General features: G+C 45.3%; 1 protein-coding gene across 1 annotated transcript; it reads right to left on the bottom strand.

Annotated features, from left to right (window-relative positions):
• Positions 1-10,382: 10,382 nt before the first annotated feature.
• Positions 10,383-14,619, bottom strand: SFRP2 (secreted frizzled related protein 2). Its single transcript, XM_059470400.1, has 3 exons — positions 14,027-14,619; positions 13,326-13,406; positions 10,383-11,923 (listed from the first exon to the last, which is right to left on the bottom strand). Exons 1-3 carry the CDS (start codon positions 14,517-14,519, stop codon positions 11,619-11,621), a joined length of 879 nt encoding a protein of 292 aa, XP_059326383.1. The 5' UTR covers positions 14,520-14,619; the 3' UTR covers positions 10,383-11,618.
• Positions 14,620-18,009: the final 3,390 nt, after the last annotated feature.

The following is an 18,009-nucleotide window of genomic DNA, read 5'->3' on the forward strand; positions in this document are numbered from 1 at the left end:
TTGGGACCTGCACTTAGACCACCAGGTTATTTCACATATTGGTATAGTTTCTGTGTTTACTGTGCATATCACTTCAAAGAGCTGAGGTTGATGACTTCTGGTCCACTGTGTTAGCAGTCCGTCTCCTCTCCATCCCCTGTTGTTTCCTTTCACAATCCGGGTAACAAAAAATGGTGGTGTAAAATAGAGCTCCAACAAAGAGGTCTGTTGAGCCTGTAATGCTCCCCTGAAAGGAGGCTGTCTAGGGGATGAATGGAGCAGCCTCAGCCGAGCAGTGGTGGGGAAATAGATGACTTGGCATTGGACAGTGGCAGCCAGCAGGGTGCATATGCCCAGTGAAGTGACAGATAATGGTTAAGCTAGTCAGTTGGAGGGCTAAATGAGAGTACATTGTCTAACCCTGTAACCGTAACTAAATTGTAACCTGAAAAGAGTTTATAAACATCTGGCTGCTAGCCCATCTCTAGAGCTTCATAGCTAAATCAGAGGTGCAGGATTTTTTAAGGCTGCTAATCATTATTGGAAGTATTGCTGTCTTTTAGCAGATTAATTGCATTTCAAGATAGTAGAGAGTACTGAATTGTGGTTAAAACATTTAATTTATGATTGAGGCTGTTTCCATTTGGAAATAGACATTCATTTGGAAACTCATTTTGGTTTCATGATATCTCGCTACTGATTTTATAGCTCTGCTAAGTATTTAGTACAGAACTCTAGTTCAGTGGTACACCTTAAGTTTAATAATTATTGGGTTCATGTCTTTATCCTGATCCTCATCTCTTTAAACTTGAATGGAGTAAGTGACGCACCTATATCTTTAGATTTCTCCCAGATTTAGCAGCACAGAAGCACATTTCCCTGTATGCTCCTATTTTATTCTAATATTGCTATTTAGTAACAATGAGAAGCATATACTGGTTAGACTAATAACAAACATGTGATCTCCTCTTCAGACTAGGTTTTCAAGCTTTTTATAGCTTCCATTATTAATAGGACAGCATCTATGTACAGCAGATTTGTGTTGCAAATGCTTACAATAGTTGGAATAATTTTCTAATTATTTAAACAATGCACTGTAGCAGTACTAATTGAAATTCCTGTAAGCTACAGGCTTGCTAATTGTTTCCTTTAGTAAGTCTAATTTATAGGGCTGTGCAAATAGTTGCTGGGTTTAAAGCATTTTGGCAGCTGAGCTGCAAAGAAAATGTTATGGACTGAATGGAAACTTAATTTCTTTAGAATTGTTAGCATAGCACAAAGACTGATTTGAGGTTATAGAAACATTTTTTAACACCTGGCAAACTGTTTCATTTGGTTTTCATGTACATTTAATAAAAGAAAAGGATTGGATCATAAACATGAGAGAGAAGTAGTCTCAGCTCTCCCATTTTATCTGCTGTTTGAGTGACTAGGGCAATTTACCTGGGATGTTAAAAACTTAAATTCAAGACTCCAAACCGCTTCAAACTTTTTACTAAAATGTTTGCCTACCACTTGGATGAAAGTCTTAATGCTGGAAATAAACTATTCTGAAGTGGAGCTCTATTTCTTTTCTAGGATATCTAGATTTTATAAAATAATCCAAATGGATCAAGGAAGTAAATCAGAATTTGTGAGTGAGCTTTCTTGTGCTGAATCTTCTCTGTTTGTGAGACGGATGTGGGACCATAGCACACATTATCTACCGAGGCATGAGAGAGACCAAGGATCAGAGAAGGCCTCTGACCCTTCCACCTCATGTCCTCTCACTGCTGTGCAAAGTGAGTAGCACAGCCAATTTATTATATAACTTTATATCATTTGGAGCATACCCCCCATTTGAATGTGTAGTTACCAAATTCTCTGGTAACTGGTTGAAGTCTCAATGCAAACTGAGGTGTGGAACACAGAGGGGCAGAGAGGACAGACTTGAACCAGGGTCTCCCACAGCCTGGACAAGTGTTTGCCATCTTGTCTCACTTATCTCTTTGGGCGTGCATGAGTAAGTACAGCTAATGACAGCGTGCAAATCTGGTACCAAAACTGGAATATATAGCTTCAAAAATGTCCACTGCCAACCTTGGAAATGAAAGGGAAACAGCACTACGCAAATTTCGCCAATTTATTTCAGTCATCCAAACCAATAAACCATATAATGAAAAAAATGTTCAGCCAGCTGTACTTGATTAATGAAACTTCTCATAGTGTGAAAATTTACAAAGACCTTGGGTGTTCCATTTATCTGAAATTGCTATCAATACTGTGACTTTTATAATGTTTTTTGAAGAGGCTTTTGCTCTGGAAAATCTCTGAGCAATATTGTACAGTTGGGAAAACTTGTTTAAAATAACTTGCAAAAGGATTTATAATTTTTGTTGTTTTCTAGTTTTTTACTGGATCTGGACTGAAACCAGCAACTAACAAGGTTTTATTTTTCAGTCTTTCTGAAGACTGTGCATTTTTTGATAGACCTTTGGTTTTCTTCCTGTTCTTTAACATACTTGTGATTTAGCTAGCCCAATAAAGAACTTTTGAGTCTTTTTTCTCCTCTGTTTTTTATAGGACCAAAGATTTACTTGAGGACAGGTCTGCTATGTCCTTGTTGTTTTACCCTGAATGTGTCTAGAGGAAAGTAAAATACAAAAAGAAGGCACTTTGCCAGGCATGGACATAACTTTTGTCATTCAGGTTCTCAAGGTCAAGTCTAACAAATCTAACTCTTCCCAAAGACGAATTTTTTCTTCCCCACACCCCTGGCTTTCTTTCCTATCTGCAGCCTCCCTGCTAGCTGTAGCATTTATACCACAAGACTGAGAATGAGCATGAAATGTCACACTAACAATTCCCTTCTAGGGTTAAGATAGTGGCGGATGACTTGAGGACCGTGCAAGGCCTTGCCCCAAATTGGGGGTTTGCAGTGACCTTTTGTATCCCTATCACTAAAGATAAACGTGAAGAACCAGCCCTCCTCCGCCTTCCCAGGGATCTGCACTCTTATCTCTAGTCGTTGCTCACCAACACTTTTATCTGTCAAAACCCTCTCTGCTGCCCTAGCAACAAGCATCCAGGCTCTTTTCCAGCTGACATAAGCTTCCTGCCACCTTTTGATGACAAGTGCTTCCAACATTTCCAGCTGTCAGGCTTTCAGCATCTGCTCCACATGTCACCAGGCTGACTTCACTGAACTTTGGGCAGCTTTGCACTTAGCCAGTTGCTTGACACTATACTATGAGAATGACTTTCTCCTGACCACAGTTACTTCTCCACCTCATTATATGCCCACACAATGACAATCAGGGTTGATGTTTTTTCTTCCCAATAGCTTTTGCTATTGCATTTGTATATAAATACATGTTTTATTCAGACTTAGTGAGCTGTTGCATTTTAGCTGTCAGCTATATTAGAGCAGTGGCTTCAGTAGGGCTCCATTAAATCTACTCACAATGCTTCTCTTCTACTTGGAGTTTGAGCAGGAGTGGCTCTTCTGAATCCTTGGTGTCCTTGACTTATACATACCATGAAAATTAGAAATAGATTCTCTTGCTGTTGAAGAGTCAGACTTCAAAACAGTCAATGCTGCTACCTCTGTTTCTATTAATGTATATGGAATTTTACTGCTTATTTCCCTAGGACCAGCTCTAGGTCATCATTTCACACTTCATTAAGTCCACCTAGAATATGTGTTGGTACCAAATTCCCTGGCAAATTTTGCCCTCTGTTTTTTTTTAACCTCTGTCTCTACACTATCCTTTCAATAGTGTGTCAGAAATGAAATGCATCAGCCAGACTAGAATCTCCCACTGAAGTAGATTATGCCATTACAGTATTCACCAGCACCTCCTTCTTATCTCTTTTTTTGAGTACTGCTGTGTGTAAAGTTTTCCACAAATTCTTCTAGATCCTTTTTCTCTTGAGAGGATCAAAGATAGAATGAGTGTGAGAGACAGACAAGCAGGAGGAGAGTTCAGCTGGCAAATGCTGCAAGCCTGGGCCTCGAGGTGCTCAGCATTATCAAGACTACCATAAGACTGAAAAGCTGTATTTTTAATCGCCAAGACTCAGGTGTGCTGAGCCCTGCCCTGCAGATAGTAATTCGACTGGCATCTCCTGCCTGCTGCTCTCCTGGCCTGTGGGAGATCAAGGGCTGGAACAGCACCCCAGCCCAGGCTCCTTGTCATGAAGGGAAGGTCCCTGGGGGACCCTTTAATGTGCTCCAGGGCTATACCAAGATGAATTTGATACTGCAAATGCTTTAGCTGCCCTCACCAACTGGTGCTGGGCAAGCCACAGCAGCAAATCAAGACTGAGCCTGCTGTAATACACTTGTTTCTTTGGAAGTGTCTGGGCTGAGGGCCTGTTTTTGAGGTGCACTTTAGGTGACCTACATGTGTTGCTTGGTCCCCACGCAGATATGGAGCTGGAGCTGGGTATGTCCCCTGCTCAGCTGCCAAACTCATCACAAGCCACTCATGATATCTGGCTGTTTTCATTCAGGGCTCACCTGGGGCTGGGCAGAAGAGCTGAGCCCACACACTGCCTGCCTTGTGTGACCCAGGAAGATGGTGGGAACACACAGTTGGCAGTGGAGTGCAGAAAATGTTTGCTCTATGGAGCAGCTCACATTTGGATGCAATGTGCAAACGGTAAGTGTAGTTATTGCTGGGTGAACTTCACCCTAAGGTAGGTGATGGCACATTACCAGCATAGATGTGGTGTATTGTAATCCATATTCTACGTGTCTAGGAGGTCCTTTTGAGTTTCATATGCAAGGAAATGCATCTCTTTCATCCATTTGAGATCAGCTCAGCTGGTGAGAGCATGGTGCTAATAATGCCAAGTTCACTGATCTCATTCCTGTATGAGCCATTCACTTAAGAGTCAGACTTGATGATCCTTGTGGGTCCCTTCCAACTCAAAATATTCTGTGATTCTGTGTACTCTAACTATACTTTTGACTTTTACACTACTCCTTGCTATGTACTACTGAGTTGCAGCAGTTGCAAGGCAAGTGTCAACAGTTAATGTAGCTTCCAGCTGTATTGTATTATAGACAGAAGTATTTAATACAAATCTTTTCTAGTTCATCTACTTAAGTACAAAGTTGAGAAGGATGCTAATCTTCCTAGCAAGGCTTCTAAAGCTCAGTTCTGAATCGAGGGACTGATTTCCATGCAGTGTTTACTTGTGAAGGCAGAGCTAGCTTTAGCATTCCAGAGGTACCTTATGAATTTACAAAGTCTGTTTCTGTGGGGAAGCGAAGATGTCTTATTTCAGCTCTTCAAGTAAGTATCATATTCTAGTCAAATATTGAAACCAAATTCATCATTTCACATGTGTCGGATAGATTATAATACCTCTACTTGCTAATATTTTCAGCAGTCTAGGTCCCATTTCCAAAATCCCTGGGTGCACCAGGTACATTAAACTCTCTAAGGATGTCTTGCAGCCAGATTTTGAAGTATATGTGGGTACCTCACAAAACAGATAAGCATCTGTAGGCATCTAACAGGATTTAAAATGCCTTCTTACGTTGTTTCCAACAAAGTTATTTTTTTTCCTCCTTCTGTTGTGTAAGTTACTGTAAAAATCAAAACCTAAGAATACTTCTGGAATCTTTGAACTTGCGCTTTAGTAGATGCTTTTGAAAATCCATCTCTATTTAAAACTCCCCATTGTGTGAAAAAAACCCCCAAACAACCCGCCATTCATGTCACTGGGATGATTGCAGTGCTACAGATCACAGAATGTAAATGTGACAACTTTTCCCAGCTCAAGGAATTCAGCATCTGAAGGTAACAGGCTGTGTGAGGAGAATAGATTATCTTCAAATTATTTTTCTTCTCTTGCTGAAAACAAATGATTAAACTTCCTAATTCCTAAATATGGTGAATTTTCTTGTCTTTCCTGATTCTTTTTTTGGGGAGAGTTGCCCTTGTTCCTGAAATTCTACCTCTCAAAATGCTTTTGCCTTACCTGCTACAATTAAGCTATTGTTTTTCGTAGGAAAGTGGCCTGGCTTAATTCAGGTTTGTGCCTCAGAGTAAACTGAAATGATTAATAGCTCTGTGTGTGCCTAATGATGTGAGCCCTGCAGCCACTAAAGCACCTGTCTCAGTGTGTAACCAGCCTGGGTTCCCTATGGTGCATGGCTGCAGATTCACATAACAAAAAAGGCAATTAGACAATGTTAGGGATTTGAATTTAACTAACAATGCAGGGAAATTGCCAGGGAAGGATTAGTTATCTCTTGCCTGATAAAAACAGGTATCTCTGGAAAACTTTTTAATTGTCCTTCCATAGCAGTTCCATATGGAAAGTCTTATGTCTAATGAAGACTGTCAGGGTTAAGCTCTGAAAACAAAGATCTGGAAAGCTGAAAGTGTTCTTAAATTAGCATTTCTGCTACCTTCTTAGATCAGTCCTAAATCTGCCAGTTGCTGCTAGTTTTGGCCATGCCTCTAATGGCAATCTGTTGTGTCCAAGCAGAAAATTCTCCACAATTCCAGCATCATTTTGTGGTCTGAAAATGACTCCAAAAGGATGATCTGCAGCATCTGGATTTTGAAAGAGCTGCATTAATAGTATTGCCTTATTGTGAGTCTTAGAAGGTATATAAGTTCTTTCTTGTGTCTGTCCTGTAAGACACTGTGCATACTTCTGACTTGTGCTGGTCCTTCTGGCCGGACAGCTGCTCTCTGTGTGTGGTGATTTGTTTTGAAATTTGCTCCATCAGCTGCTGCACAGTGCAGCTTTCTGTGTTGGCTGGTTATTTTGATCAGTTGTGAGAGCAATGGGCTGGCTGGCTGATTGCTGAGGTGTTCCTCCTGGCTGGGTGACAGGCGTGCTGGCTGACCCCAGCCAACTGGCTTTAACTCCAGTGGGGGACAGCTGCTAATATTTTCCAAGGCATCCAGGTGATTTAGGAGCCCATGGCTCACCCTGAAAGCAGTTGATGCATTTGGAAAATGTTACTGTATTAAACTCACCCCAAAGGGATATAGTGGGGCTAATTTATGTTTGCAAGAGAGCTTGGGGTCTTGGATTCCTGTGATGTGAATATCTTGCACTCTCCTCTTTGTACAGAGGCAAACAAGATCCATTCCTGTGGTTGTTTCACCAGACAGTCAGGCTGTGCTAAAACTACATCTGCTGATAAGAAAGCAACTTCTAGATAAATCATATAGGCAGGTCTCTGAAGCCTAGAAATAAGAACTTCTGGCTCCAATAACAAAAGCCTGGCTGCCCAGCCTAAGGAAGGCTGCCTACTGCTCTGGTAGCCATCAATCCATCGCCCTTCCTGTGGCACTGCCAGCTGTGACTGTGTGACCAAGGCTGTCAGAGCTGGTGGGTGTGGTGGGGATGGCAGTGGGCTGCCAAAACAGCCAAAGCCAAGCTGCTCTGCTGGCTACAGGGGAGGTGTTCTAGTCCCAGCAGGCACCTAGGGGACAATGTGGTGGTCCTTTTCTGAGTCTTGGTGGCTCTGGTCTTGGTTGATACCCTTCATGGCTCAAGAGAGGTAGAGACATCTGAAAGAGGGTTGAGAGAGGTGCTTCATGGCCCAAGATTAGAGAACAAAGGGTTACAACAACAGGGAGATGTGTAGGAGACCTGGTTACCAAGGAAATGTGTGTTCTACCTGTTTATTTTTCATTCTTGCTCACATATTCCTTAAATACCTTTCTATTCCCCTGCTGCAGAATAGGTATAGTGGCCTGAGCCGATCAGCATGTGTCTGTGATGCTCCTTGTGGCAGCCAACTGCCCTTGTGTCCTCAGAGAAAATAATTAATTAAATTTACATGTCTCTTACTGAATTTTCTGCATGGGTCTTTTTAAGTCTTGGGCTGGTCATTAGGATTTTTGTGGCTTGTGTGTAGCAATACTGCATGAGTTCTTTAATAAACCATTCTGAGGGCAAAAGTGTCTGTATGAGAGGGTAAAAGAGGGGCTGGGTGGCTTCTCTGTGAGTGCCTGAAGTGAATGAGATGTGAGGGAGAAAACAAAAGATTAAGAAATAGTTAAAGGACAAAGAGAACTATCAATAAGAAAGAAAGGAAAATACTGAGGAATATTGCTGATGGGTTTTAAATTTAAACTTGGGCAGGCAATTTCTTTTACACACTTGAGGAGAAGTTGGAGGGAGACTTGGTTGCTGTTATGCTTTCAAATTATAATCTAAGTGCTGCCTTGATTATACATCATTCTGATTGCTGTGGTCTAATGATTAGAGCATAAAACTTGGAGAAAAAATATAGTCTGTTTTTCTTGACTGTAAAAGACTTGCTGGGTGGTTTTGAATGAGTTATTTCACTTCACTGTTCCTCATTTTCCTGATCTGCAAAAGGATATTAACGCCTATTTTTGTGAAGGCAGTCTGAGAAACGAAATGGAAAATTCTGTATAAATGTCAAGTGTCATTATTATTGTTCTTAAACTAATCCATTGTAGTCAGCTGCTTTTATAGTTTTTATGAAAGCAAATACAATGGAAGCTACATAATTAGCTGCATAAAAACGTTGTTTTATTTAGAAAAAGACAAAAAGTGTCTGAAAAAATGCTGCAGTGGGTTGCCTTTCTTCATCAATTGCAAAAAAAAAAACTTTGTTAGGAGTGGACCATACCAGGTAATAATTACTCTGAAGTATATGTGACACAATTATGAGAAGTAACAGGCTCTGATAATTTTTGTTATATGTTTGGCTCACTATTTTCCTGGCACAGTCAAGGATTTTCAGTTATTTTTGAGCAAGTAAGAATAAAAATGTATGTGTTTACTTCTTTGCCAGTATCTGGGAGGTGAAGTTTCCTCAGGCTTTAAAATCCTAATTTTCAGTTGAACAGTTTGCAATGTCTGGAATTTACATCACTAGAAGCTGTACAACAAACATTGACACTTCTTGGTGAGGCGGATATGACCCATCTTTAAATACAATACTGTTAGAACAAGGTAATGGAACTTTGTGAAAAGGTGAATCCCATTACTTTTCACATTTGCCTAAATCCTGTTTATCTGAAAGGCAATCCTACCCCTGTCAATTCACCTCGAGAGTGGACAGTCCCAGTGATTCAGCCAAGGGCCTCATGCAGAAGGCTTTATCAGTAGGGCATCTGTATGGCAGGGTGCTCTTGATCCAGGACGCTGATTATGCTAGCAAAATTGAATGTTTGCCAGCTAAATTTGTTCTACTTTTCCTGAATTCCTCCTGATACGAACAGGATTTTGCTGGTGTAACTGTGTTTATGTTGTGAAGGGGAATGTGATATGAGGTTTTTCTTTAAGAGAGGGCACTTTTGATCATAGGTGGTATGTCTTTATGCATTTGAGTAATTTGGCAAAAGTCTGTTATATGGTCTTGGCCTTAACATGACCCCAGAGTGAGTAACTTGTGACCTGTCTGTCCTCATCAGCATCAGTACTGCTGCCTTCCAGGACAGCCCAATTAAGATAATTTTATGGCTGCTGCAGGACAACTTAGTATCTGTAAGGCAGGCTGTGTGCAACAGTCCTGGCTGTTCATTTTCGGTCCCCAGTGCCTGCATTGCAGCCACGTCCTCCTCAAAGTGCTTTCCTCCGTGGGGCACACATGCCTGTTTTCTGCAGGTTCACCTTCAGACAGCTCCTCTGTATCTGTGAGCTTGCTCCCTCTAAGCCCAAAGCTGCTCAGGTAGAGGCATTACATCATTTGCTGAGCAGAATGGGTAGAGTGATAAAACACCCCAATGCAAATGGCTCTGGAAGATGATGGACAGAGTGCTGGTGTTAGAATAATTACATGAAAAGAGTCAAATCTGTTTCCTGGTAAGTCAGGTTCATTCAGAAGAAAGGTTTTAATTACATTTCAGCAAGGTATTGGCCTTTAAATACAGATATGATTTCACAAAATAATTAAGAGCCACTTTGAAATGGGGATTTTGTTTGGTGATTAGTTACTTTTTTCCCTTTTAAATTTTTTTTAAAAAATTTGTACTTTTGAGGACATTTATGAGAATTGTTTTTTTCTTGCATGGTCAGCATCCTACCACTGTTTGTACCAGGTATAGTGAATGCATTAAGACTGTGGGAAAGGGCAAATAACTCATTTTTCTGAAACAGTGTATATGCTGGATCTTTCCTTTTCATCTTTTGATCCTGATGATGAAAAATTACACAAAATTTATTAAAATAATGGGATTTTCATTTTACAGAAAAGTCTAGTGTTGGATTTGTATTCCGTCAGTGAAGAGTTAACATAAAATGTTCTTGGGAATATCGGACTGCTCATGGGGCTGTCAGTGAAGCTATGAAGAATTTTCTGTGTGTAACAGCACTGGGAAGCAAGACCATTTTTCAGGATAAGTACAATAAAATTCAGGTAACACTCTTCATCAGAAAACATTTGTAAGAAAAATGCTGAAAAACATTCATTTAGTTACACTATTAGGTATCTTTTATTTTCTTTCTCAATAAGTATAGTGAGTGTACATACACACAAAAAAAATGCCTTGCTCTACCATTATTCTGAATTGCAAGTAGCAAATGACATTTTCCTCCTTAATATGTATTTTTCAAGAAATGGAAAGATGGATTTAATTTTTAAGACTGTGGTCTCATTGCAGTTCGATGTCAGGAAAGTCCTCTGAGAAGATGAGAAAATGCAGGCAGCCGAACAAAGGAGCCACAGAAAAGAAGCCTCATCTCCAAGAGCTCAACAGACACATATTGAAATGAGCTGACTGAACCTCAGTCCTGTGTCTTTTGGGCTCAGCTTTGGGGAAATGAGGTCCACTACAGATTTTCTGATTGCAGAACTAGAGGCTTCCTTGTGCTTTTCTAATGGTCACTTAGGGTGGAATGACAAATTCTGCTTTGCCATGACAAAGTCCAGTTGGACATCTTCCTCCCAGTTCTCCCAAAATGGATTAGAGTGAATACAGACAGAGACAATAAGTAAACTATGATGTAAAGTTTATATACAAGAATATAACATTTATCTGGAGTATTTACAAGGTTAATTAAAGCAATATTTTACAACTCTTTCAGATTAACCACTAGGTATATTACAGTTAGGCTACAGATGGTTTAATTTGCAAAACAATTTAAAAAAAAAAAAAGGTGGATTCAGATCAACCAGCTCCAAAACTTGTACTTCTTTTTTTTTTTTTTTTCTGAGAGAGGGCTCAGACTTGTGGAAAGTAGAAAGTGAGAATGGTTAATATACTCTTACTGGTGCCTATGTATCACATGCAAGAGTCGTGAGGTGACCTTTGCAGCGCTGGCGCGGGTGGGAGCCGTGTCAGCCCCGCGGTGCCAGCCCTGCCGTGCCACCACAAACATGCACGCACACAGAGAAGCAGCAAGATAAATGAACCAGCATTACCAAAACCAAGAGGGAAAGACCTCAGAGCAAAGTCACATTTGCAACCATAAAAAAACCCCCAAGCTTTAAGCGAGATATTTTAATGCTTCCCAAAAATAGTCATTATTTTTTTTTATTACATTTTAACCTATGTACAAAAACTGAGGGGTTCTTCCCCTCTCGGGCAGCTGTGCCTCGTGCCCACAGCATCTGGAGGCTCACAGGGGCCAAAGCAGGAAGGAGCTGGAGGCCCAGAGAGCTTGGGACAGGGGTGGCTGCTGGAGGACAGCCAGAGCCGAAGCCACTAACACTGCAGTTTGCGGATGCTGCGGGAGAAGCGCTTGAAAGCCCGCTGCCCCTTCTGCCACCGCTTCAGCGAGGTGATCACCAGTTCCCCAGCCTGCTTCTGCCCCATCACCAAGTAGGGGACGTTGATGTCATTCATCTCATCACAGGTACACTGGAGGCCACCTTTGAGCCAGAGCACGATCTTCCTCAGATCTCTTTCTGTCAGCCCATTCAGCTTGTAGATGGTTTTGCTCTTTGTTTCAGGGGTGATCTTGGTATCCCCATTGATGTAGGCAATCTCCTTCACTTTTATCTTCAAGGCTAATAGAGCAAGGGGAGGGGGAAGCGGGGGGAGAGAGAGAGATTGAGAGGTTTTTTTCCCATTAGTGCACATAAAGAGGACCTGGGGAGGGAGGTGCTCTATTGCTAATTAAACTGTCAGGGCTGACAGAAGAGGCAGCAGGTGGCTCCATTTCTAAAGCCACAAAGGGCATGCAAGTCATTTCGGTTTGAATCAACCTTAGGGTTGAGGTTTTTTGGATTTCTTTTCTCCTCTTTCCCCTCCCCCTCTTTCCCCTTCCTTTCTAAATTAATATTTTTTCCAGCTTTTCTCCTGTTTGCAGCAGAGAGAGGGCAGGTTTGCTACACTAAGCAGAGCGCTTTTTTTTTTTTTTTCTGGGAGAGGGCAGCTTTCCTGAAAGTAGTGTTTGAAGGGGAGGCGGGGAGGCAAGTACCTAGACTTAATCTGAAACCTGATCTCTGCTGCAGCTCAAAACTTCTACACTTAATTTATTAGGCTGGAGAGGATTTTAGGCAAACCTGTAAGGAAATGATATTTCACATGCATTGTTTTTTTGAAAGAATAGATCCCATGGAGGGCAAATTGGTCCAACAGCTGCATTTGATTTGGTAAAATAACTAGGAGGGGGTTACAGGGCTCTGTAAGAAGCTGTGGGGCATGTTTAGCTTTAGGAGGATTTATCTGAGTGCAATTTGCCAGGCCAAAACTATTGATTGTTTTAGCAATTATGTCCCACAATCTTAGTTTCAGGGTTTGGGTGGGTTTTTGCTTGCTTTTTTTAAAGAAAGACTTTTGAATTTTTGTAGATACTTATACTACAAATCTGTTTCCAGGTATTAAACACTGACCTATTGTAAAAGGATTCCCCTCCTTATTCCCTTTTGCTCTTGAAATGCTAATGTGTGGATAATGTGTCCTTCAGTTGTCTGTGTTGAAGGGGCTTTCTTGTTCTCCTCTAACCCCAGATCTTCCCATTAAGTTTATATCCCCAATTGTCTGTGCATTACCTTCTCTGTCAAATGATATATAGAGCTTCATTCTTAATCTGCAGAGAGAGTCTTTCTTACGATACACTGAGATTGGTCATGCAGCTCTGTCTCAAACATCTAAATGAAGCTTTGCTCTACTTCTCCCCAGGCAATAGCCTGCATGAAAGATTCTCTTTTTTTTTTTTTTTTCTCATTTTACTTTCTAGTGGGTTTGCCAGCAACATCCACATAAAAGAGCACTACTTCAAAACAGTAAACAGAAAGGAATGATAAAAAGGGCTACTTTTTACTCCAAGGTGGAATTCTGTGTTTCGTGACTCAACGGTCAAAGCCCTGCCTTTTATTCAGGCACATCTCTGACTGACTCCACTGGGAGCTGTACCTGATCCTCGGCTCCCAAGTTTCAAGCGAGAGGAGCTCTGCTTCCACTTACCAAAGTCGTTTTTGCAGAGGTTTTCCACGATGTCATTATCATCTTCATTTTTGTTTTTGCAGGCGTCACAGACCTTGGGTGCTGCAAATGCAAGCAACAGTCCCCGTCAGACCCGGGGAGAAAGGAACAGCAGGTGGCGTTGGGAACCCTTTGGGAATGGCCAGCTTTCCATCCCTTCACCCCAGCGCCCGCTCCTTCTCCCCCCAGCCCCGGAGCTGCCCGAGCACTTTGTGCCGTCTTATCCTGAGGCAGACCCGCTACAGGGTCACGGTGGACTTTTAAGGTCACGCCTCCACCAAAAGTTTTTGTTTTAGCGGGTAAAAAAGTACAAGGGGAGTGGGGAGGGAGGTCGGAACACGACACGGAGCACCCCAGCTCCGCGCTACAGCGGTGACTCTCGTTCAAGGCGATCGGATGCCTTGGATCGGATGCGGCTCCAGCGCCGATTCCAGACCTTCCCTGTGAGGATGGAGATGGGCGCAGGCCGATGACAGCTCCCCGACGCTGCCTGCCGTTTCCCCGGGCCCCCTTGGAAAAGCCTCCCTGAGCCTGGTCTGCGGCCACCTCTCCGCTCCCCCCGTCCCGGAGCCCCGGGGCTGAAGGCAGACGCCTTCCTTCCCCCGCGGAGGGGCCCCGCTGTCGGGGCGCCCCGTCGGGGTAGGTGCTGCCGCTCCGGGGGCGACTCGGCCGCTCCCTCTTACCTTCCCTGGTGACGGGCAGGATGTGGTCGCTGCTGGCCAGCGGGATGCACAGGTCGTTGTCCTTGGGGAAGCGGCTGCAGTCCAGCATGTCGGGCCAGGGGAAGCCGAAAGCGGACATCACGGGGGCGCAACTCTCCTTCACCTCCTCGCACAGCGAGTGGCAGGGCTGGATGATCTCGTCCAGGTCGTCGATGCAGACGGGGGCAAAGAGGGAGCAGAGGAACTTCCTGGTGTCGGGGTGGCACTGCTTCTGCACCAGAGGGATCCAGGTGGACGCCTGCTCCAGCACCTCCTGCACCGTCTCATGGCCCAGCAGGTTGGGCAGCCGCATGCTCTGGTACTCGATGCCCCGGCACAGCAGCATCGGGGCGGGGATGGGCTTGCAGTTGGAGCGCTTGTAGGAGAAGTCGGGCTCCCCGAAGGGGAAGAGCCCGGCGGCCGAGCCCATGCACTGGGACGCCAGCAGGAGCAGGGCGCAGAGGCGGCGCTGCATTTTGGGGCGCGGAGGAGGCGGAGGGGGGGCTGGCGAAAGGCTCGGGGGGCCGGGGTGACGGGGCGGGCGGCGCGACGCTACCTCAGCCGCAGGCAGCGTCCCCCAGCCCGGGCTCCTGCTGCCAGGCGGGGACGGAGAGTCTGAGCGAGATGCTGGGGCAAACGGGAGTTTTCTGGATTTTTTTGTATGCAAATAGCAGGGGGAGCGGGGGCTGGGAGGAGCCTGGTGACAGCCATCCAGAAAGGATTGGTCACTACTTTCTCGGTCTGCTTTTGCTCAGGGGGATTGTCTTTTGGCAGGAAATCTTTGGAAGGAACATTACCGTGCGAGCACGGAGAAGGAGGGAAAGATCCCGGCGAACAAAGAGCCCCGGGGAGCTCCTGTGCCGGGCAGGGGCGGCGGGGAGCTGGAGGTGAGCTCTGCCTCTGGCACAGCTGCTGCGGAGCCGCCGCGCTCCCCCGGCACCCCCTGCCCGCCTTTGGAGCTCTCGCTGCCACGCACGGGAGATGTGGCTGGGCCGCTTCCCAGGCCAGGGGCGAGGCTGGCGGCTCCCTCATCCCCCGGGGCGTGTCTGGCACCTCCGGCCGTTCCCTGCGATGCTGGCAGGGCTCGCCCCGGGCTGGAGCCGCAGGCAGAAACTGGGGCCTGCCGGCACCCCCGGCCCCAGCGTCCAGCCCTGGGGCTGCCCCCCCATCCCCTCCTGCTGCCCCCCCATCCCCTCCTGCTGCCCCCCAGCCCTTGGCTCTCCCCTGCCCGGAGCGGGGCAGCCGCAGCAGACCCGGGCCCCACAGCCCCTGGATGGCCCCCGACTGCCAGTGGGGGATTTCCCCGAGTGGAAGAATCCAAGCGCTTTCAAAACACTAGCACGTTTTCCTGAGGCTAAAAGCGCGGGCCTGGCTCCGTGCAGCGCAGGCACATCCCTTTCCCTTCACTCCTGTCTTCACCTAGAAACTCCCTTAAAAAATTGTGTTTGTGTTGATTTAACACCAAGGGGAAGACAACAGGCAAGGCACTGGGATCACAACTCAGCTTCAGTGTGCTTTGGATAATTCTTGGATTTTTAGTAATATTATTTATGGGATTATTATTGAAAAGAGTAGGCCTGTGTAGTATCATTTTGTGGTAAACCACATTCATTAATCAGCTACTGAATATTTCTCCTTATAGAGATGTTTTATGGGAAGCTAGCCTCAGCCGTAATGACTTATGTAAATTGCAGGATCCCTGTACATCCAATTTCCCACTGGGCTTCCCAGAGGTATGACTTGTTGCTTGTGGCATAGGAAGGAGATGGGACCTGCAGCATTCCCACCAGGAAAGCACAGGTCTGCCATGCTGGAATGGTTGCAGTGCTGCCCCAGGCAGGATGCTGTCACATGTGAAGCCAGTGACAGCTCTTCCAGTGGGGATTCCAAGATCCCTTCCAGTGGGCCAAGCTGATGAATGTAACCTCCCTGTAGGTCAGCTTCTCTCCTGAAGTTTGATACCTGGAAAATAAATATCCTGAACATCTAGTATCACTTATGGTAAAGGTTAAAAGTAGTTTATTTCTTACAGGGCCACATATTCTTGCCATTAATTACTTTTAAACAGAGCACATGTAAAGTGATGACCTCGGGTGCCTTCCATAGGACTGAGCCCCATTGATGGCTTATGGTGTCCATTTTAAGCCTATTTTACCTAGTGCCAGAGGCTGTAGACTTTGTCATTTGCCAGGAATGTCCCCTCCAGCTCTTAGTGCTGGTTCTGCAAGCCTCTGTCCCCAAACTCCTCTCTGGTGGAAGGAAATCTACCAACAGGTTTGTTTTTACCCTGAATGGTTGGGCTGTCCACCAGGTCTTTGTAAAATGGACAAGTTTGTGGCTTGTTTTTCTCTCTCCTTTTTTTTTTTTCACTGCTTCTCTTTTTTTTGGAGTCATTGATATCACCTCAGGTGGATTTCAGCATGACTGGAAGAACATTTGCCTGCTCTATAAATTCCCTGTATGCTATTGAGGGATAGGCTGTGTGGAAGCAAAGACCCAAATCTGAGCAGACTGTTTAGACTAATCACCATTCTGTGTGGTGAAGGATGAGACACTTCTGACACAAACCTGCTCATTCTTTTCACCAGAATTGTTTGCTTGTTTGCTTCACCAGCCCACAGGAAATAAGCAGGAAAACCACACGTTTTCCTGGATTAAGCTTTGATTTGCAACAAGGTTTTATTGAGACCTTATTATTTCCACTTTTAATGACCCCCGGTGAGCTCATTTACTCTAAATTTGAAATGACCGGGGATCACGTAAACAAACCAACCCACGCCTGCAGACCCGAGCAGCCATTGGTATCCTCGCTGTGACCCCTCGCCAGACGGCGAGGCTGCTGTCAGTGCTCCTGGCTGCCGGCTCGGGCACGGCGTTCCCAGCCTGCGGACCGGTGTTCGCCGTGGCTGCGGGGCAGCAGTGCCCGTTCACCGCGACCCCTTCCGAGGGCGCGGGCGCTGCTCGCCCCGGCGGCCCGGCCCCGCCTCGCACCCCCAGCACGGCGCTGCGGGCGGAGCGGGGCTGTTCGGCTGCCCCGCCCCGGCTGTGGGGGGCACACGTCGGGGCGGAGCGGGGGATGTGCCCGGGGATGTGCCCAGCTCGGCCTGTGAGCGTCCCCGAGGGCGGCCCGGGGGCTGTCCCGCGGCACACGTTCGGGCCAATAAACATTCCCGGCCCCACGCTAATTGGGAACGGAACTAAGGAAGGAGCGGTGCCGCCCCTCCGGCCCCCGGGGCGTTCAATCCCGCCCCGGCTCTGCAGCGCGGGTGCGGGCCCGCTGCTGCCACTTGAGGCCTGGGATCCACGTCCCACGAAAGCCATCCCGCGACCTGGTCCGACCTGGCAGGAGCCAAGCAGGACTGCACTCCTAAAATGCAAAGATATTTTAAGGTATATATATATATATTAATGTATTAAGGTGGTTTTCTAAATGTTTTAAAGGCAGCATAGGCTTTTGAGGGCCCGTAAATTCATCAAGTGCCGTGGATAGTTAAGCCACTTTAAAGGCCTGAAAGTAGCATAAGCGTTTAAGCCACTTTAGCTGTTTAAATCTGTATAAGCTGTTAAAACGCCTTTAATCCTTAAGTGCTTAAATCACCTTAAATCCTGGCAGTTAGGTGAGAGAATGAGCTGCCTTGAAAGAAAGAACCTCAGCTCCAGTTCTTCCCAACCCTCAGTTACTTGATGGATGGTGGTGGAAATGAATGGACTGTGGGGAAAACGACTGGACTCCTTGGAACTTTCACGAGGTTCAGTGTAGCGATGTGTTCTAAGGAGCGTGCATGTTCTGTGCCCTCTAAGTTAAAACCATGGTGCTGCTCCCCCTGGTTTTCAAGCCTTGATAAGAATTATGAACTTCTGTACGTTTTTTTTTGACCAGTCCTGAAGGCTGAGATGTGGAAAGGGGAGAATGTTTTGACACTTGCCTGTCTGCTAAAGAATAGGCAACACACTTGCTTTAACAC

This window comes from Ammospiza nelsoni, chromosome 4, assembly GCF_027579445.1.
Source record: "Ammospiza nelsoni isolate bAmmNel1 chromosome 4, bAmmNel1.pri, whole genome shotgun sequence".
NCBI lineage: Eukaryota > Metazoa > Chordata > Aves > Passeriformes > Passerellidae > Ammospiza > Ammospiza nelsoni.

Coding starts and splice junctions, on each gene's coding strand:
- SFRP2 (XM_059470400.1), bottom strand. CDS start 14,519: ATGCAGCGCCGCCTCTGCGCCCTGCTCCTGCTGGCGTCCCAGTGCATG. Junction 13,407..14,026: donor CCTGCCCGTCACCAGGGAAG/GTAAGAGGGAGC, acceptor TTGCATTTGCAG/CACCCAAGGTCTGTGACGCC. Junction 11,924..13,325: donor CCTCTGCAAAAACGACTTTG/GTAAGTGGAAGC, acceptor TTGCTCTATTAG/CCTTGAAGATAAAAGTGAAG.